This window comes from Girardinichthys multiradiatus, chromosome 2 (genome assembly GCF_021462225.1).
Source record: "Girardinichthys multiradiatus isolate DD_20200921_A chromosome 2, DD_fGirMul_XY1, whole genome shotgun sequence".
Lineage (NCBI taxonomy): Eukaryota > Metazoa > Chordata > Actinopteri > Cyprinodontiformes > Goodeidae > Girardinichthys > Girardinichthys multiradiatus.
This window is the reverse complement of record NC_061795.1, coordinates 21,779,335-21,802,028: the sequence shown is the minus strand read 5'-3', so window position 1 is coordinate 21,802,028 and position 22,694 is coordinate 21,779,335. Positions and strand designations below refer to the sequence as shown.

The 22,694-nt window shown below is 37.7% G+C and overlaps 1 protein-coding gene across 20 annotated transcripts in view; it reads left to right on the top strand.

Moving 5' to 3' along the window:
- Positions 1-22,694, top strand: part of LOC124880035 (pleckstrin homology domain-containing family A member 5-like) — a 110,801-nt gene that overhangs the window by 47,861 nt on the left and 40,246 nt on the right. For all 20 annotated transcript variants that reach the window (XR_007041242.1, XM_047384991.1, XM_047384970.1 and 17 more), the window contains exon 4: positions 13,034-13,117. Coding sequence is in view for 19 of the 20 variants with exons in the window: in XM_047384991.1 (XP_047240947.1) it covers positions 13,034-13,117 (84 nt within the window). In the remaining variant the exon portion in view is untranslated. The remainder of the gene's footprint in view (positions 1-13,033; positions 13,118-22,694) is intronic.

Genomic DNA, 22,694 nt, shown 5'->3' with positions numbered 1-22,694 from the left:
TTGGAGCTCCTTGAGTTACAGATATGATTCCACCAGACCTAAAATCGACCTTTTTCCATGACCATCTCTGTCCCCAGACCTAAGTCCAACAGAAAACTTTTTTTAAGAGAGGACTCAGGACTTTGGATCTAGAGATATTGTACAAAGAGGAATGGTCAAAGATCCCTCTCTCTGCATGCTCCAGCATTGTGAAATGTCATGGTTTTAGGATGACACTGTGCTCTCTGTAGCTTTAATTGTAGTCATTTTGTTGTTCCTGTTCCTTTAAATGTAGCATAAATTAATATGTTTTAACTACTTTGATAGATGGTGTAGCTTCTTTAACTTACTTTGTTCCCCTTGCTCTTGTGATTTCAGCCTTTTAAAAGAGCGGCTTAGTCGAATCATTCTGCAGTGATAACATCAAGCGATTTGAGTCCACCAGGTTATGTTTGCTCTGTTAGAACGTCTGATGGTGCTGCAGTAAAGTACAGTAAAGTGTTTTTTTGTTTTTGTTTGAGAATAAACAGACTCTGCATGGACTTGATTTGACCGTACCCCCGACTTAAACAGATTCTTGGAACGGTAGGTAGTAACTCCCACTCACACTGATGTGGCTGATGAGCTGACTGCTTTAAAATGTTCTGCTGTGAAGGCTGACCCTGGCAATGCTTCCTGATTTATGAAAAGAAAACAGCATGAATGAATAGATCATTTAAGCAACAAATGATAAAGTAATTTTTTTGGTTGCCTCAGGGTACCTGAGTCAGCCTTCGTGGGTGTAATAGTGACGTTTTTACAGCTTGTTTGAAACACGGATAGATCCAATGCCCACTGGCATTTTTCGCGACTTTAAAATGGTTTAGCCTTGGTAAAAAAACAAACACTTTTTTAACACATTTAGATAATTGCCTTCTGTCTTAGATTCATTGAACAATTAGAAGTGCTTTCTTACAGTTAATGAAGTTGGCTTTTAAAGGCAATTTGCAGTAAATCTGTGAAATAATTTTCTGCTGAGAGTTGAAAAATCTTTCTCCAGATGACTAGAAACTGACAGCCAACACTGATGGAGCCACGAATTAAATAAAAGCTCTCTCACATGACATGGCAAATACACAGATGGTTCAACAGCTTGCTTTAACTTGTCTTTATTGCACATCTTCTCTATTTGCTTTGCTCTCATTTTCAGTGGATTAGGTCGTTAGATATTGCATCACATATCCTGCAGATAATCACTGTCCCTGTTCCCTTCTTCTCTCGGGGTATGGCTTCTTTTCTGTGCCCCTGCCTCCAAGCTCCTACAATGGAAGACCTCCCTGGAGGAGCAGGGAGGTACCAAGCCTCCTCCCCTCCTTGAAATGTAACCCCTTTTCCATTATTTATGTAAAAAGCCTGGTCAAAGTAGTTCTCAAATTACTAATGATCTATTACTGTAACTAAAATTGCACCTTTGGTAGGATGTTTTTGTTAAAACTCGTATAATAAGGAACACTGAAATTACTATGAAGAGCAGGAAAAGTAGCAGCTAAGAGAGCATTGCCTGTCTCTTTTTGCACCATTTGTTGCCCCTAGCAGGTTTATGAGCTGAAGAGCTGTTTGGCTTCTTGTTAGGGGTTGAGGTCATTGTCCGTACTTACACGTCCTCAATAGCTGCAGGTTCCCTGCTGGAACTACTTGATATTCATTTCTTCCTCAGCTTCAGCCTTTTTAATCTCTTCCAGTTAACACAGTTGCCAGAAACTAGGGAGGACCTAAATGGGATTTAGAGGTAAATGCATTGTTTTTATGTTCTTAGCTGTAGCCTTGATGTTTCTAACTAATCTACAACAGCTATAAGTCTTTCTGATTGTCTGGTGCAGCAGAGCCATCCTTAGTTCATTCTTCACCATGCACTGTCTCTGTCAGGACTTGCTAAAGAATGAGCTGGAGGAGGTGCACCTACACTCTAAAAACTGTTGAGATACAAAATACCTTTTCAGGCAACAAAGTCAGTATTTTGTGAGTATTGCAAGTTAACAATTAATTTCCCTGCATTTAGGTATTCAAGCATAAAAGGAACATATTAACAAATACAGGTGATACATGTATGCATGTCTGTGGAAAATTTTAAAAAGACACAAACTCAGTTTAAATCCATTTTGAGGCAAATATATGTTAAAAAAAATATCAATTATTTTACAATGCCTTGGGAAACATATTAGCAAGCGAGGTGTTAGTTTTTTTTATCAGAACTTTGAGTAAACTGGGTTAAAGAAACAACCAACCAGTTTTAGAGTGTACCTGCACTCAGAGTTAAGGCTCTAAATACCTTAAATAACATAACTCAGTGATATGATGATGCCCGGACGTGCCTGTTAGTCATAGCTTGGATGCACGTCCAAACAAAGGAAGAATTGATCATTTAAATTGTATATGTTGCTTCATGTTACATTGGTTGTTTGCGAAGTAAGTTTACAACAATTTCGTCTTTTTCCTTTTAGATTTTATTTGAATAAAAACAAAGATAACATAGCAACCCCTGCGCTCGTTTGACTGGGGCATGACTGTGTTGTGCACGGTGTGGGCCGAGCCTGGAGAGCCACTGACCGCTGGACCCGCTTTACATCCGGGCTGTGACATCATCGCTTCTCTGGATACATTGCGTCGTTTACTACTGGCGCACGCGGCGCAGCAGAGAGCAGTCGGCGCTATCTTCCCTGCCCCGCGAGCACAGCAGCAGCAGCTGCAGAGGACCGAGAGCGCTCTTTTTTTATTATTATAGCAAGGTCCCTTCAACTACATTATATCTGGAATACGACGCATTTGTTTTTTCTTCGCCTGTCTCTTATTGCTGCCCGGACAGCCTGGACATTCGTGGAGCATTTTTCTTTGTGAGTACTGACTCGGGGCTTGCCCCAACGCGACAACAACAGGGGGCGTTAATTGTATTGATTGGGATGGTTGTTGCTAGCAGAAAGCTATGGAGACGAGCCCCGTGATTGCTATCTGTGATGCGGTTATATTGAGCCCGGACCAGGCCCTGGTTAGCGTTTTGTTTCTGACATGGCTTTGTATGCAAACAGCTTTGTTTTACCGGACAGATTCTTGATCTTGTCCCGCGTTTGCCAGAAGCCCCTCGTTATTTTGCTGACAGCGCATCCTTCAGGCTTGCGTTATGGTATAAATGCTTTATCACATATTTGAACCTTTAGGCACGTCTTAATTGTTCCCCTACAGTTTTTTTTTCTCATTGTTATTATTTCTAGGCTAAAATAAATAATGTACATCACCCCGTTTGTTTATGTGATTTTATTCTAAACAGCATTTCTAACCTGCAGTGCCTAGAAAGAAACCAGAACTAAACAAATATATTATCTAACACATTTCAAACTGTAAAAATTATAATGTTTTAATGGCTCTCCACAGTAAAGGGATAGAATATTAAGGCTTTCAGTTTTTATTTTTTTTATTTTGCATGACTCATGTACGTTTTCATGTTAATTCACATCTGGTTTAAGTCTAAATCATTGGAATATAAATCATTGGAATATAAATCCTGATTTATTACAGTTTGCTGCTGTCAAAACAGCATTTCCATATTTCTGAAGTGTTTGCCATCCCCTAACTGCAAGCAGTGATGAAAACATTGCTGTTTTTTCCCCCCTATGACTCCATTTCAGTAATCTGCATCAGATCCCAGTTCCCTTTCCTCGCAGTACCAAACTGCACACTACACTGTGGTTTTTGGTAATCTTTAAAAGCCTGCATCTGTTAATCACAGTCAGTTAGGCTGTAATTATACTGCATTGAACTACCTTTCCTCGCACTAGATCAAACTGACCTCTTGTTAACCTGCCAACCACACATAGCATCCATGGCACAAAATTATCTGCCATGGATATATATATATACATTGTGTTTTCAACCAGAACTCCTGGAAAGAAGTAAACAAGTGATCAGCTGAACGTGTTCCTCGTGTTTTTGGAGGATGTTTGTATAGGCTACTGCTGTCATGTGTGAGCTGTGGTCATGTGTTCATCTGGAATCATCTGGAAAACACCCCTTTGTTTCTCACCACATGCAATACTAGTTTCATGAAGAATATTTAATTGGCATAATTTATCACTGGATGTTTTTGGAAAGCATTAAGATGATGTAGCCAGGCGGTTATTAAGCATTGCACACTGTACTGTAAAGATTTTCACACATGCATGACTCTTGTTTGAACCACACGTTTTCAGTTCTGCATGGTTTGAAATGTTAAATTTACTTAAGTATGAGGCAAAAAGAGGAATTATCACCAAAAAGAAATTCGTACATCCTGTTTGGTAAGGCAAGCTTAAAGGGAATGTTCTGGATTTTTGAACAGAAAAGAGATTCTTGAAAAATGTAATAAGCAGTTAGTAGATTGGCCCCAGCCCACTTTCCGATTTGTCCATTTCATACCTGTATACAAATTATTTCATGCCCTTGTACTTAAATAAAGGCAAATACTTTTTTGTTTTATAATTTTTTGTAGGTTTTTGTAAATATTTTCATGAATTATCAAGAAAAATCTTCAAAAATGTTTAGTTTTCTCAGATCATGCACATGCTCTGTTTCTCTAATGAGGAGAACTCAGTTAGGAGAGTATAACCTTGCATGCAACAATTGGCGCTTTTTTCTTCTCCTTCCAACAGCAGCAGACCTACCTGCAATATGTTGCTTTTCTTTAGAATAAATGTGATTTCACATTTGCTTTGACATTGCATTCTGTATGCAAGACTGTAGTTGACTTTAATGGGGCTTGAAATCAAACACTCAGTAGTCAAGAAGGGGAAGTTCAACAGGCACCGAAAGCGAAGATGGAAACTTGGATGGACATTTAAAGCCGGGAAGTTGGGTTGTGGTTCATTATTTAGATCTTTGAGGAACCCTCACTTTAGTCGCACGAGGAACAGCTGTAACAGGCGTCTGGTCAGCAGGGGTCACAGAACTTCTCGGTTCACATGCCTGAAAGTTTTGTCATGGTTGAAAAGTTTTGATAATAAATGATCTACTAACATTCAAAGCTTTAATTAGTGTGTGGGATTCTTACACAACCATTCATTAGTAAACTGACACACATTTCTAGTCTTTTGCGTAACTTGTTGCAGGTTTTTATTATCTGTTAATTGCACTTTTGGGGCCATTTTTCCAAATTTTTCAGAATCTTGTGTTGCTGTCAATGGTGCTTATTATAATTGCATGTTTTTATTTGCTAAGATAAAATGACAATAATTCCAGTAGTTCCTCTTTGTATGCAAACAGCTTTGTTTTACCGGACAGATTCTTGATCTTGTCCCGCATTGCCAGAAGGCCCTCGTTATTTTGCTGACAGCGCATCCTTCAGACTTGCGTTATTTGCTAAGACAAAATGACAATAATTCCAGTAGTTCCTCTTTTGAATGCTTATTAATTATTGTTAAATATCATGCTTACTTGCAGTTTGATCTTTCATTGTCTGTTTATGATTGTTGAGCTTAAGTCTTTAAAAGTTGGAATCATTCAGAGCAGCTTTCTAAATACAGCAAGGTCTGCCAGTTGTACCTCCAGAATCCCAGATGGTTGACTTCTGCTTTATTCTCCAGGGAGAAATCAGCCTGTTTCTATGGATTCACGGATTGCTTGATCGGCTGGGTCCCCTTGACCCACTTTGTACACAGTCGCAGCTGCTTTGAGGGAGATGCCAATTTAATTATATGAGGACAAAACAAAAACATTTGATTGGTTGCCCAAATTGCCAGCTTTAGTCTGTTGTTGAATATAAAGGTCTAAGTTGAAATCTTAATGGACAAGCAGCTGAAGCAACAATCTAATCAATGTTCTTCCCACTGACTGAGTCTTGGGTTAATAGAATATTCCCAAAGATGTGTTGCCAGATTCTTGAAATATTTCACAGTAGGTGATAAGGAGAACCCCAAAACTCTCCACATCATGACAATTTGAGTTCCTTTACTATGTTGACATGTTGAAGGTCGGTCCATTTCATAGAAAGATGCCCAAGTCAGGCAAGGGTACAGTGGCCAGTTCGTTTTATCGAGAAATGCACCGATCGGCATCCTTCTGTCTTTGAAACCTAACCTGCAAATTTAAACACTTCAATGTTGTTTTGAAGGTTAATAAAATAATATGCATAATAATATTAATAATCTGCATGTTCTTTGACAGAGAAGTAGTTCTGATTCTAACAAAAAATTACAAGGTCATCCTTATTTTCACATTACTTTGTCTGATTTCATTAAACTTAAAGAAAAGTGCATCAAAACATGTGTTGTTAAAGATTTACATACCCAAAAGGTAGTTCTTAGTTTTAATACATTTAATGACTAGAAAAAAATATTTGGAGTAAGATTTCTGGCTGTCCGATAGGTGCACTTTTTGTTTTATCGGACACATTTTCTTTGTAAGTCCGAACAGAAGCAATTCTAAAGGCTCTTTAAATACACTGCATGCTTGCAACTCTCTCCCCTGAGATATTACAGTAGATATTCCAGTTAATCCCACTTTGTGACAGCGCCATTGGTTTTTGTCATGTGGCCTCTTTGCGACTGCAAAGCCCCCCTAATGTCTTTTTTTGTCTTTTCACTCGGTGCGCCCCCGAATGCCCTCTCATAATCTGCCTATTCTGCCTATTCAGCTTAACCTTTCTGAGGACAGCTATTCATACTGCTGGTCAATGTCTGAGTGGTATTTTCTGTGACCCGTTGCAGCTCAACTCTTTCATGCTTATAAGGAATGCCTACCTGATAACATGAAAGCCTGAATCCGTTCTCGGCGCCTTTGTCAAAAGATATGTTCAGGTTTCTTTCTTTGTAATAGGATTAGATTTGTGAGCATTAACAAGGGTTGGACTAGGGTTACAATGCAGGCCATGTCTGCTGGGTTTCAGGTGGATTTGTTTAAGGGATCGTAAAGTTTTTCTGAGACACAACATAAACATGTATGTTTTGGGACAAAGATAAAGCTGGATTTTGTAGAGTTAAGTGTAACTTGTTTATAGGTGGGAAATGTGTTGGTGTAGAATCCTGATTTTGGGTTTATGAGTTTTAACAGGCGAAGAGGAGATATCATTTAAGTAGGCCCCTATGACATACAAATTCAGTTTTATACTTTCATAACTATCTATAGGGTTAATGTTTAAAATTTCAAGTTTAGTAAAAAACAAAAACAAACGTACTTTGATTAGATGGAATAAATAAATCTGTTTACAAAGCTCTGGCATAGTTCTTTATAAATATTTCTTGTAATATAAAAAGTAGCATATATGTTTAATATATATCAAAGAAAAGTCCCAAAACTAAAAGAGTTAAGGTATAAAATTTGAATTCATACTAGCTATATTTCAACATTATTTTACAACAGTATTTAAAAGGGAGATTAACTTTTGTTCCATACTAATTAGAAGGAGATGAAGCTTATGAACATGATCTATTTGACAAAGAGTAATTTGATCAAATAGAGCATCTGTAAATCAAGATATGGACAAAAATGAAACATTTGACCAAAATTATGATTTTGTTTCGTATAATATATATGTGAAATAAGACTCAATTGTGTAAGAAATTGCCATTTCCTAAAACTGTTCTTTGCTCTAAAGTCAAATATGGTTTAAAGGTAATAATTGTTCATTTACATGGGGTTCAAAGTTGCACTGTTAGTTTTAAAAGCAGTTTTTAATACATTCTCCATAAACAAATCAGCCTCGGCTCTTGAGCCTAAAGGAAACTTTGCTTCAGCTTTTACAATAAATCCTACTTTAGTTTTCAGATTTACCTAAATTTAAAATAATTTTAAAATAAACGTTTCTTCCACCAGCTGCTTGTTTGTTTCAAACACTCTTCTATTAAAATTTCCCTTGGTTAGAAAACAAAAGAAATTAAATTGAAAATAAAAAAGAACTAACTAAATATTGTTTGTTGAAAATCGTATTTTTATCTATTCCCGATTCCTGATAACTGTACTGTTAAAGAAATGTATCACTTGTTATCAAGCGGATGCTGGAGGGAGAGGGTTGACGACGGTTCAGGATCACTTCGTCCCTTCACCAAACTAATTTCTCTGCCATTTCATACCCATATGTTGCCTTTTGGTTCCAGCCTATTTCCATTTTGTTCCTGTAAACCAAAACATTTCCTTACCATGAAAGCCTTCTTAACCAACAGCATCGTAGTTCATATTTCTTAACAGTTAAATATTGTTAACGATTTTTGGAGGTAAATAATCATAATGTTGAAATCTCAAAAGTTTTCTGAATATGTACTACTACACAATTGTTCCATTCATTGTAATTCTGATCCCCATTTGGGTCGGCTGACCTTTTAAGCTAAATTTCCCCTGACAGATGTTGTTTGTTGGTGTCATTTAAGCACATACCCTTAAAGGAGACAATAGCAGATTATAGGAAATGACTTTTAAATCATAGGTTTTCAATATAGGTCCAAATCTGTAAATGAACAGAATGGCGACGTGGCGAAATGACCAGCAGACACTGGGAATGAAACATTCACTGCTGGTTCTCGTCCAAAACTAGCCAATTACATTAATCACTGATGTCAGTTGTTTTCAGCCTCTCATTGAAAAGCAGCTGTTTAACCTTAAGTTCATGGTTTGGTTTGGCTGAGCTTGAGGGAGTTTCTTGATTTTTACCAACTGCTTCACAGCGTAAACAGTATGCCACGTTACTGATGAGGGCATTTCCAGTAGTTCAGTGGTGGCCCAGGTACATTATTGCCCCCTACAGGTCAGTAGTAGAAACTGGTTTGAGTTGCAAACCCGCCACTGTGGCCTTTAGGTTGATTAAACTTATTTATGTGTCACTTTGTAGATTTTGCCTCATTCGGCCAGTGGGTTCTAATTTCCAACCCTGTTTGAATATTTGGAAAAGCATATTTCCAAATATTGTTTTTTTTTTACATGAGTTAAAATTTAATGCATTTGTGTTAAAGCTTTTAAAGATCTCTTCTGATTTTACTTCCCTTCTAACTTTGAGATCCCTAATTTACTCTTTAACCTGAGCAGCCAAACAGATCATGGTTTGTTTTTATTGAACACTGTGAAGTTGAATAAATATTAAATTTATATTATGATGTTCGTCCACACTCAGTTCTAGAGTCAAATCGCATGTTGCCAAAATTCATAAAGCCCATCCTTCCTTTCTGTTAATAATGGATCCGTCTTAGAGCCTCTCAAGTTTATTATGGTTATGCCGCAGCCTGAAGAGGTGTGAAGGATCAAAGACCCACTCAGAGTAATAAAAGCTTACCCTGTAGAGTGCTGAAGCGACCCCCAGACCTTAAGCTCTTTATTACTGCAGCTCATGACTAATTATTGTGGACAGCACCAGAAATCTGCCCCACCCCTCCACCTCTGCAAAGTGGTCGGCTATGGCTCGCCCTTCCTGTTACCACGTCTGTACTTTTGAAGTCAACAGAGAGGGAACCCCCTGGTTGACCTAACACATTTCCACCCCAAAAACAACCAACTTCTCCTGCAAACTGAAGAGTTTAAACCTAAACAAAGAAACAATGTTATTCCCCTCAGCAGCAGGAAAATAAAATAGCACCATGTTCTTCGGACTGGACAAATCTGGACTGCAGGCCAGACCACATCCTCCAGAGCATGTGTGACTATTATAAATTCTTTTGGAGCCTAAAATTAGCTGCAAATTATATAAAGGACTTAATGTGAGTTTTGGTTTTCAGCTGCTCAGTTTACTTGGTTGTAGCAATAAGTGTTGTCCAAAAGAGGATGATCTATGTTATTTAGTCAAGATGAGGCAACCGGTGTGGAAATGCTAATTACCTCAAAGGTTCTGCATTCGATTCAGAGCAAGTGAATGTCACTCCTGTATAAAACATAAATAAAAATGCAGACGAGCAGGAAGATTGGGTTCAGAGGACTTGAACTAGTTGTGGCTACTCTTGTATTTTGTCCCAAAAATTTTACAATTTTTTTAAAAGTAGGATTGACATCTATAATGTCTCACCCTGCAAATGTTAGCCCACATACAACCTGATCCGCCTTGTGAATTATACAGCCCCGTGTTTTCCTCTGAGGTTTAAGAACCTACCGCCCGGGTGCTGTTAGGACTGTATCGGACCCTCTAAAATAGCTTCTGTCTATAAAGATGTACTGTAAGGAGCTTGACCTTGGCTTGTCTGCATTTAGTTTTGAAAGGAGGGTCACCTTATTGCAGTGATTTAAGAGTCTTGGATGAGTTCAGTTCGAAGGCGACATTTTAACCATCTTTGAAGCTGTAATTTGACCAACGTGTGTTCTTAAGCACAGTGGGGCTTTTCCAGCTTCCCTGTTTTAAATATTTTTTCTTCAAACCTAAAGTTAGAAACCTTTATCTAAGACCAGTTTGTTGTAACTGTTGCGAGGTTAAATAAACCTGATCAGAATGTATAAGGTGGATTAATCAAGCACATTTGAACTACCAAAGAGAGTCCATGGAACAAAATATTGAACAGACTTCTGTAAATCAGAATCCTATCCTATTTTTTTTATTAGTCACAGGTATAACTAATGTGGTTGTCTCTTTGCCAGAGTCATTGTGTTTTTGTTTTGCTCAGCACCATGTTGTTTTTCCCTCATATCTGCCGGGCTGGGCGAGATATGTCTGACAACCTTTAGTTAAAAAACCAACAGCATTTACACAACAATTAATAATAAAAATGTTTCAAATTCAGTTGATTTTATTTGCAATTCATTTTCCCTATAATACTAAAATAATCTAGCACATTGATTTTTATGATTATGATAATATAATTTTTTTAATCTATTCATTGATTTAGAACAGAAACAAACTCCTTATTTATTAATAGTTTCAATGTACAGTGGTCCCTGTGTGAAATATTCCTTTTTGCTATTCTGGTCTTTATGGATCATTGTAAGTATGACAAGCTGGTTTTGATATGAGTCGTAACTTTCCCCCTATGGTTCCTTTAGTTTCCACATCATGTAAGCAAGAGGAACGTGTTTGATATCTTTCACCCATCTGCCTGGAAGTGCACAGCAACAGGTTTGTGTGTTGAGAGGGTTATTATACTCTCCAAACAACCAGAGAAAACTCTGGTTTTTCTGGCACCTTCTCTGGCGTAAAAATGTATAAACGCTGTGATGAAGAATTTCAGTGATTCTGGAACAGCGACTTTTTAAAACGTGATGCCTTGATTCCGGTATCTGGCCTACGTCTATGTCTTACTTGAATCTAACATAATACTCAGTATATTTTCTCCTTAAAAAGTAAGAGGATTTTTAGAGCTCACTTAACTTACTTTGATATAAGCCTATAAACCGAAGTGTGTTTACAAATGCAGATGAAACATATTTATAGCTTTTTGTCTCATTGCCTTCCATGTCAGCCTGGAATCGTTGTTTACATCGTTCATGGGGGTTTTCATCACACCGCGCAGCCCTTCAGAGCATGACAGACTTTACAGCTGATGATGTTGGAGCTTGCAGAGCAACATGTGCAGCATTTCAAACTGTTATAGCGTGTCACAAGCCATTGGAAATGATGCCATTCAGCTATACAAGAAAAACAGAGCGACATGGGCTAGAGCCCACAGTAGGGACCGCCACAAGTCAAAGCCTGAATAGTTCCCTTTCATCGGGTTGCTGTTTATTTGCCTTTAATAAGGTTGTATATTAAGAGAGAAACTGTACCATCATTCAGACCCTTTGGGATTTCATCCTGTAATGAGCCAAATCAAAACTATGGATTCATAGAAGCTACAACAGTCTGGTGATTTACAGTTGGCTTGGCAGTGCCACTGGTTTACTGTTCATTGTTTTTCCATTTGTATACAACAATTCTGCCTAACTAAACTATTGTGTATTAGTTAATGCGGTGCAACCTTATGGTAAATCTATTTTGTTATCCCTAAATTCCAAATCATTCGGTGAATAGAGGCCTTAGTTAATGTTTGGTGTTATAGTTGTTTGGTGAATGTATTAAGTTATTGTTCGTAGATCTATGAAATGTTTTAAAACTAAAAGAAATACATGGTTTGGATGCGTTCCTTGCTGGACATATTTTTGTATATAGTTGTATTTAACATCCCAGAGTCTGGTATGGAAATATGTTGTATATCCAGGCTTTCCCTTTCCCTTTCCCTTTCCCTATAAATCTTTACCCAGCACATGTGCAGGGTTGTATAGGCATGTGTAAAGGATACTGGAGAAGTATGGTGCCACTGGTCTGCCCCAAGACCGCACAGTTTGCTCTGCTGCCAACAGTGCCTCCAGTAATTATAGAGCAGAAGTTGGGAGACAGCCGCTATCCAGGCTAAACTGAAACTAAACCCCCATTTCATTTTTGGTATTTGCTCTTTTCAGTACACAAGAACCCCGTGTTTAAAATTTTTTATTTTTGGACGGCAGCTTGACTTGCTCTGAATATCGCTGAAAAAAGCATAGTAACTATGCAGCATGTTAAAAGAGAGGTAGTTCTAACATTAGCACCTACTGCAAGCATGTTAGCTTTGGACCATTGCCTTTATCTGCTGTATTTGTTGTGTTTAATTAAGCGTCATATACTATAACTTGCTTCCATCTGCTTATGAACCTGTGATTCTTCATCTGACTGATCACACATGTTTTTTTTATGAATGGGAAGCTGAGGAATGACTGGGAAGCTAAGTCACTATTCCTAAAAAATTAAATAAATTATATTCAGGATTAACTGATAAAAGTGAAAAAGCATATAGGTCCTGCTAGAAAAATCACTGCCATGAGCTGTCCACCGTTTGGGCATACACAGCAACATTTAAATCTTAGCAGCATTCATGCAAGAACCGCCACTTACGGGCAATCAGCTGTTGTTGAACCCTCCTTTCCATGCCCTGTAAGGTCTGTAGCAGTGTATATAATTTATGTCAAGGTGGAAATGACTGTGGACGGCTGTAATTGGCAGGATGGGTGGGTGGCAGCTTGACCTCAACACTTTGATCATTTGCATGTATTCCTGACCGTAGCTTGCAGGTTAGTGATGAGCTTGTTTTGCATTATGAAATAATTAATAGTCTGTTTTTCTTTCTATTTTCATTAGCCACAATGAGCGGAAGGTGACCTGCAAACATCCCGTCTCAGACTTACCCTCACAAGACAACTGCATCTTTGTGGTCAACGAACAGTGAGTGTTTTGTTTATTGCTGTCAGATTGCTGCTGGGTTACATTTTTTTAGCTCTACGGAATGCTGCTGAAGCTCTGAATTTGTCAGAAATGTCGCTCCAGAAGTTGCCTTGCTATTCGCTATTTGCAGTTCTGCCCTTTGTGATCTAAGCCCCCTTTAGTCAATGCATCCTCTGTTATATAACAAAATTATCAGATTTCTTAGAAATCTGTATGAAAAGATATCTTTCTAAGATGCTTGCTGTAAATCTCATATGGTGAAAGAGATTTTATATGTTGTCTAACTGGACATCTATTCTCTGCCAAGACAGAATCTTCCATCTCAAAACCAAGGGCAAACACTTTAACATCCTTTGTTTATCTGATGTTGGGAATACATTCATTCACATTTTTGGGCATTTTGAACGAAAAATCCTTTTTTGTTCATCTCTGTTACTCTTTTCTTGCACCCTTGCCACATGTCTGCACATAAGACATCATCACGATGCCAGTCATCCTGCACTTTCACACCACTCTATAAACATGTCAGACTAAACTTAGCACATGTCTACCTTAGGAATTATCAGTATTCCTGTTTGCTTATTTGTAACTATTTAACTAAGTGATCAATGGTCAAAGCCACGTTTTAGGATGTTCAGTAAAGAAAAATGTCCTGCAGCTTTCGCTCTGAGTTCCTGTCTACACACGCTTCTCTATCTGAGTTTGTAGGCATACTAACCGTACACATACTAAACTGTTGGCAGTTTAGTATGTGTCATTAATGACTGCTTTCATGGTGCACTCAAGCGTCTCAGTTATATGTTTTGCAACATGTATCAGCTTTGCACAGTTATAAGACAAAGTCAAACCTGGTGGTAGGCTATATCCCTACCAGCTAATTATCAGGTTTTTGTTCAGATTAGGGTTCAGAAAACAGGCTATAATGAATGTTTGGTGAATAATATCCACCAGAGAGCATTTTATTCATAAATCCTTCAGTAATTAACCGAAGGCTGAGTAGAAACTTGTAACATGCTGCACTTTCTCAACACATTCCTCTCCTCTCTGTGTTGGTCTCACAACTCTGCTGTTTTTCACACCAAGAAATACAACACATCAGTGAAGATGACATCTCATTTAGAAACTGGGGCACATCTTTAAATAGCCTACAAAACTGAGGATTCGTAAATTGTTTTAAGAGGTCAAACCTAATTACCTAATATTGATTTATTTATATGAATGATCTATTGTTTATCTTACATCTACTGTTTGTTTTTGAAAAATAAAAATAAATTAGACTTAAAAATAAACAAGACTTTGTCTTGGATGAATAATTAGAGCCAAAAACAGATTTGGGATGTCTCAGGGATAAAGAGGCCTGCCTTAAAATCTCTGCTTAATCTCCTCTTCTCTTTAAATACATCCCAAATACAAATCTTTGCCTCAGCTAGGATTCAAACTTGTCTAACTCAACATAGACGAGGACATCAACTCAGCCCACCTTAAGATATGTTCAACACTAAAAGCAGCAGTGTACAGCTAATGAGAAATGTGAATAATTCAGGCCAACCTAGATTAGTTTTAGCAACAGATTTGAGGGGTGAAATAGCTGCTACCATTTAAAATGTATAGAAGAGCAGGGTTTCCGCTACATGTAATTTATTTGAGGTGCACCGCCACGGCAAAATAAAAGCCCTATATTGGACCAATATGCGGGCAAGAACTGAAACTTGAAGTTTGCAGGTAAGACGACACTTTATTGCGCATGGCTGGACACGGACAGGGTACCAGGCGAGCACATAAACACAAACAACACATAACGGACCAGCGGGGAACAAAGGAAACAAATGGGCTTAAATACAAAACTGGAGAGCAGGGGAAACCAATGACACACGTGACCAGACAATCAGGGGAAAACACAGAACAAGTGTGGGCTTGGGGTGCAGGGAGACAAAACAAATGACAAGACCAGGTATAAAATAACAAAAAACTAACTCAAGAACTCAAAACACAAGCAGGTTTGACATATATATTTGAATGACAGTTATGTAGGTAATCAATATAACTCTTACCTTAATGTGTAATGTTTCAGATACGTTTTGAACAGCACAATGAAGAGTCAAAAGAACAAGAAGCAGAGTCTGTTTTCTATCGCATTATTACACCAAAAAAGTTTAGGTGAAATCAAAATTGACACTGGCAGCTTGGTAGAAACAAATGTACCAAGTTTTTAAAGTTTTGGAAATCTGTTGCACACTCATAGGTGTTCAAGAGCATGGCCAGATGTTGCTACTGTTATTGTTGTGAGATCAAATTAATTTAGTCTGTTATTCATGTGATATATACTTTAAAAAAAACTACATTATATACTTGCATCTTGCATATGCACCAATGTCATTTATGCTTGAGCTGTGTTCCGGTGTACTAGATAGTATCAGATTGTTATTTAATATGACTTCCCCCACTTCCGTTAATGCCCCTCGCAGCATTCTGCTGTCATTGTTGTATATGTCTTTGGCAATCTTTGGTGGTCAACAAGATCATGCGTCAACTAACAACTAATATTGATTTAAAGTAGGTGTAAAACTCATTTACTTTGAGATAATTTTAGAGTCTGTTCAGATCAAGTCCTCTCATGTCTTTAAAGTATGTGTGGTAGTTTTGATGTGCACCGGTTCTGAGCAGTGCAAGTGTGATTGGGTCGAGGGTGTGAAACATACTGTGTTTAACTGCGACAGTATGGGGTATGTTACCATCCCAATCTTATTTGTTTATATTCAGATTTAAGGTTCAACTGACCATCTGGGAATGAAAGTGCCCCCATGTGGTCAGATAATTATTAGCCAAATTAATCAGAAAGTCAGTCTTGCTGACTGTTTCAAGCATCTGGCATGCCGAAGTGAGTACGTCTTTATTGAGTTGTAGTCCCATAGTTCTGTAACACATGCGAGGAATACATGCCATGCGCAACCTGCGGCACTTGTGCAATAATATTTGGACATTTCCAAAAGCAATCTGTTGCAAACTGGCTTATCTCGTGACCAGATTACATATGCTGCTATATCAAATGTATAGCAAGACAATGCCAGATTGTTATTTTCCTTGGCCAAAATGTCCTCCAACACCATTTAAACAAAAGGCACATCTCTCATCGTTAAATAATTTACATTTATAAATTTACTTCGGAACAATATAGCTAATATTTTATTAACTTTATACACTAGATCAACTGAAAACAGATATTCCTATATTTGTCTTATAATCGTTATTATTGTTAAGAAACCATTTTTAGGGACAATTTCATTTAAATATCCAGTATACTAAAATATCTTCTGTGTTCTCCAAGTTTACTGGTAGAGTTGGTACAGATCTTTGAAAAAATAATTTATTTTTTATTGCTGTAGCATACTTTCATACTAAATATTTTAGAAAATACACATTTTAATCTGAGTACATTTAATCTCTGACAAAAATATCAGTTTAAAGAAATAAATTGTGTGCCACATCTTCTGGTAACCCTTCTGATAATATAAAATGAAAGTAACTGAATTAACTATGGATATTTTTGACAGAATGATTTGAGGGTGATTGTTTGTAGAGAATGTTTAAGAATATAAAAGAAGACAATATGTAGAGATGCACTTATTGTTTAATAAATATTGAAACATTAATCAGTTATCTACAAAGTGTGCAGCTTTGTTTTCTTTAAATCTCTTTTATCAGTGTTTCTCGTTGTAAAGATTGGACACAGTTTTTCATTTAACTGAATGAAAAATTGCGAGACATTCCAAGTCTTTGATTGATAGCTTAAATGTATTTACATACTTTCCGAGATCAGTTTTATACAGCCAGTGGGAGTATTTCTCCTCTGACAAGCAAATCCGGTCAAAACCTGTCTTCCGGTTATGTGCTAATTTGCGCTGCTCGTAAGAGGCGGGCCCTGAAGCATTTTGGCTGTTTTCTATAGTTGGATACGAAGTAGGAGAGTTGAGGTTGCTACTTGCAGGAGAGTGAGTGCTGCTGTCCTCACAATTCTGGGGGGTTTTAAAAAATGCAGATATTCTAACTCGTTTTACAGGCGGTTGCGACATCTTTTCCGCCGTGGTCTGCGTGTCCTGGTGGAACTCCGCCAGAGGTGATACAGAGAGCAGAACGTTGTAGAGGCATGTCCATGTAGAGGCAGAAATTAGTGATGTGAAAATAACATAAACACATTTGGCCGGTTTTGTAAAAGGGCAAAAATACCTGTTTTATATGGCAAATGTAACTTTAAATGACTTCTGTTGTGATCTATGTTATTCAGAAGGGGGGCTCCAATATAACAGCAGTTGAACCGCTGGTGTACCATTAGGTTGTCTGCTCTCTTGGTTCTATGTTTGAATCCCTTTCCACTCAGGAAGCTGGCATCCAGCGCACTGAAAATGGCCCTTTTGGCTCTGGATTTACCGTGTGAATTAACACATCCTCTCAATACAATATGTTTGAACCACTACCATCCATCAGCAGAAATGTTTATGCCTGTCTGTCAGCTGTTTTATTTTTCCTAATGTTATGTATTCAAATTTAAAAAACATACTAACAAACTCCTGTTTCAGACAATATTGGATCTCATCAAATATTTAGATACAGTACACCCTCGACACACAAGCTCCACTCTTTCTAATGTTATTCAATCTAGTCCTATAAACCGGTTCGTCTTTTGTCTGTCATTTAGTGTGAATTGTGGGAAGTTGTGTCATCCAGCGTTTAGCAGGTAAATTCACTGTTATGTGCACTGTAAGTGTACAACTATTCTCCTCATTTGTCTTCATGTAAAACATCTGTGTGTTTAAATCCATTGTTAACGCACACCGAAAGCAGACTGTGGGTGTTTTGATGATGATTTGCCTGATGCCCCTTGGTTGTATTTGCACTATAAAGTCTTGTGAGGTGTCCCTTACTGCCTGCACCAGTGTTTGTGTTACCCTAGTTTTTTTTTTTTGATCAACTAGGTACAGGAAGATCATTATTTAGTTTCCTGAAATGCCCGCATTTTAAATATGGACGACTTATTTTAATTAAAAGCGTCCAGTTCATCTTGTTGATTGTTTACACATTTCGCATAAATCAAAGAGACAAAATTGCTCTCCTATTTCATTAAGTTCAAACAAAGTTTTCAAATAAGATAAAAGACTTAAAAGATAATGAGCCTAAAGCACTCTGTGATACATATAGTTAAATAATAACTTTGTTTGACACACTGTCTGAAGCCTTGACCTTGTGAACTCCCTTTAAATCTTCTGTTCTTAATGAAGCTTCAAGCTGCACTGGCATCATCCTGAAAGCAGAATGTCAGAAACACCGTTATTATCATTTCAGAGCTCCTCCTCTGTCTGGAAAATTGGATATTAAGCATTTTCCAGGTCACAATAAGTAAAGATAAAGAAAATAGAATAAGGGAAATATTTGGGTTTCCACACATTATTCTCTGTTCTATTTTAATGGCGCGGCATTTTAACATGAAAAATGTGTTGAATTTCTCCACATTTATTAGTAATCATTAATAGGCTCAAAAGTCAATGTAGAACAAAAGGAGAATACTTGGTTTCCTAGTTTTTATTCAAACAATTTTCCTAACTTGCATCAAATTAGCTTGATTTACTCTAAACTGGTGAGTCTGTCTTACAGCTAAATAGATTCTGACACCAGGAAATCTATGCACTCACGGTCAGAGTGTGCCTGCCTTGCTTTCTTCATTAAAAAGATAAAAGTCCAGTTTTGCAACACACACACGTGCTTTAAAGCACCCCTTACCTGTGTGAAAGTGCTGTGTGGTCATTTTAAAATGCCCCCTCAGCCAGTCGGTTCACTGCCACCACCCCCCCCCCCCCCCCCCCCCCCCCCTCATATGGGCTCAGATCACTCAGCTTCAGCAGCAGCTTAATCTGTCCACTCAAATTTATGGACGAACAGACTCACACATTCACCAGGCAAAGATCTAACACTTCAATTTTTATGGGTTGGTTGGACTATTGCGATTTCATACACAGGCTTAGTGGGTTGTATGTATTCACAAAAAACATTTTATTTATTATTTTCTAAAAGATGAACATATATTTTCAAGTCTTATATTTTAAACATAAATTTTACATTTATTAATTTTATCATGGCATTAAATTCAGAATGAAAGCTCTTTTTTTTAACATTTAGTCTGAAAGAAATGGATAGAAAAAAAAATTAGAAATCTATTCATCAGAGTAAAATATGTAACAAATTTTGATAATGACTTGAAAGGTGGAAGAACAACTGGATGCATGAGCTTATTTATGAAGCAAGCCATTGTTGAGGGGGGAACTTTGCACGGCCTTTTCACTTTCACTTTAAGGTTCATTACCTTTGCTGCTGACATAGAGCCATGGTAAACAAATAAACATGACTGTTGCCCAAGGTATTTTGCTTCAACTCCTAATGCTTTCCTACACCGCAGCCATTTGCATTGTGGTTTTATGCTGTTAACAGGCAATCACTGGGCTAGACCAGAAAACTGTGATTAAAATCAGACAGAAGGCATGTTGGTGTTATATTTAGGTGCTAAGTCCTTGTTTAGGGTCATAATCTCATTTTGGGGGAAACTGGTTTCTTTGTGCATTTAATTATTGTTAGTGGTTTAGAAATCCATCCTGGGGAGATCCAAGACCGGTTCTGTAAGTTTACATCTGATAGTCTATGCTGTACTATTTACATCTAGTATCTGTTAGAAAAGGGCAGTCATAAGGATTAGAAATTGGGATTGTTTTATATGTTTAGTAATATAGACTAAACCATGCCACCATCTGTCTTAATCTATAAATATGATTGACACATTAATACATTAATTAGATATTACCTTGGTAGATTTATTTTTAAAGGGATTCTTCATCCAGAATTCCAGCAATGAGACACTTAGAACATCTCAGCAGCTCACATTTGCTTTTTCCTTTTGTGACAACTATGTGAATTAGAGTTGCTATAAAAAGAAGCCTGTATAATTGAACCCGATGACATACAGTGGTTCTGGTTTAGCTTTTTTGTTCCATTTAAATCTGTCCTTTTCTTGAAGAGCAGAGTTCATGGTTCCATCAATCATGGCAAGTCATCCAGGTCCTGAAGCAGCAAAGGAGCCTCAGGCCATCACACAACCACCGCCATGTTTGATTGTCAGGGTGTCAGTTTTAGACCGGATCCACACCTTCAAGAAAGTTTAGCTTTTGTCTCACAGAATATTTTAGCAGAATGTTCTTCCAGATGTTCTGATGTTCTGGGTTCTTTTGTGACCTCTTGGATCAGTCATCGATGCACTATTGAAGTAGGCCTGGCAGTAATCAGGCCTGGCTAATGGACACTGAATCAGTTAATTTTTGATTCATAATGCTTCATATCTGTTATCAGGTTATTTTTGATAATAAAATATATTGATCTGAAATATTTAAGTCTGACAAAAAAAAAACAAACGCAGAAGATATCTGTAAGGGGACACAGCACTGTGTGTTGTATTTGTGTTTTATTTTCCTTTATTTCACTTTTATATCAGTCTTAACATGCTAGAATAGTTTTCTTCAATGCAGGGAGACACTTTAACTCCACAAATCAAATTATTCAGGGTTTTGATACTTCTTACTGTTTTGGTCTTTAATTTAACAGATTTGAAGCAAAACTAACTAAAGATGTGCTACTTGCAACATTTGAAATACTCCTAACAAAAAGAGGTCCTTTTTTTCTGGCCCAGGTCAAAGTTGTACCCAAGCCAAAAATTGCAGGGCTGGGAACCTGCACTAAACAAGCACAAACACCAGTTTGGCACTGGAACTGCTCTGTGGAAAAAAAAAACCTAAATGATGCAGATTATGCAAATTGAAAGGATGGACTAAAAATGTTAAAACATTTATTTTTTAGCATGTCTTGTCACAATACAAAATGTGATGAAAACTCTGTATACCAGTTACTTTAGTAGTGCAGTTATGCTACCAATAAGGTACACAGTAAGTAATCTGTCATATTTTAAAACAATGAAGCAGCCAAATTGATGCTTTCATTTAACCAAGGGTGGAAAAATAGTTATCAAACTCTTAAAGTATCAAACCCAATCAGACAAAGAGTTGTTACTATGACACTTATTTCATAAAATACACAAACTATGCATTTTTTAAATTTATCCATAAGCATAAAAAGTTCTTTTTGATGTTGAATGTATGTATCGGATAATCCGTTTATTATATTAGATGTTTAAAGCTGCATACTAGCATTTTAATAATAATCATCGATCCCAGTCTGCCTGTTTTCATATGCCAGCTCATATACTAAAACCGCCAGTTTGACACACACTCTTTTTTTCAGCTTCACTGCATGAAGATTGATTTTCAGGGCCAAACTAATTATCTGCTGCTCACAGCTGAGTGGTGGCTTGGTGCCAAATAGAGCATCAAACAGAGGCAGATCTCAGAGGACAATAGACAGTCCACTCTCTGCATCCCTCCCCGAAGCTTAGTGTTTGATCGCGCGTCTACATATCATTGATTATGGTCCAGTTTGAGCTTCGTCCGTCACGGCAGTGTAGAAAATATTCAGAACTCATTCATTGCAGTGAGCTCATTAGATGGCAAAGAAGTCAAGATTCAGTCGCTCTTGTCTTTCTGCACAAGCATCTGAGTCGGAGCACTGATTGGAAATGTGTGCATTTCATCTCAAGAGAGCATTAGTCATACACTTGTCCAGACGGTGGCTTCTCTGATTATGTTTCCAGATGCGTTTTCTATGGACAGGTATTTTTATTCACTTTCACAGACGGAGAAGCGCAGGAACGAGAAAATTGTCTTCTGTGTTTGTAATAGTCAGATTTATGAGGCAACGATAAAATCTCAGGTATGTAGCAGTGTCAAGTAGCTGCTTCATTCAGTTATGCCTTAACTTGTAACACACTCTGTAACTCTTCATCCATGTTTTTATACCTGCTTTAATCGTCCTTAGGGTCAGGGTGGGACTGGTGCTGAAGTCTTGTGGTCAGCGGGCGAGATACCAGGCACACGGAGGAGAAAATATACAATAAACACACGTTAAAGCTGCCGTAGGAAGTTCTAAGAAAGCTGTGGACTTAGCACACCTTACAGGTCCCTCCCCCTTGCTCTCTGCTGTGCAACAGCACGAATGAATGTGCAGGTTAATAAGTAGGGCCACCGATGAAAGTGGATAAACATTCCCTGGTAGGGAAGAAACATCAACAATATGCTTTACATTGACTATAACCTGCCCATACCATTAGCACAGCTGCAGCATAACAGAAGTCTGGAGCTTGACTGACAGAGCAGCACGTACACAAGCGTGATTGACACTGGTAAGACATGCTAAGCCACTGGCTCTGATTGGTTGGTTCGGATTTTTTATCTGTCTCATATTTTACTGTCAGGACATAGTGACAGTTTTAACGATTAAGTAAAAAAAATTGCATTTTAACAAAAGTTACCTACTGAAGTTTTAAGTCAGGTAGTCGTTTCAAGTGCTTATCGCGTTAAATATTAACCCCTCTTTGCCGTTCTGCTCCTTATTAGTGACCACAACTCAAACAAGCTGGTATCTGTTTGGTAAA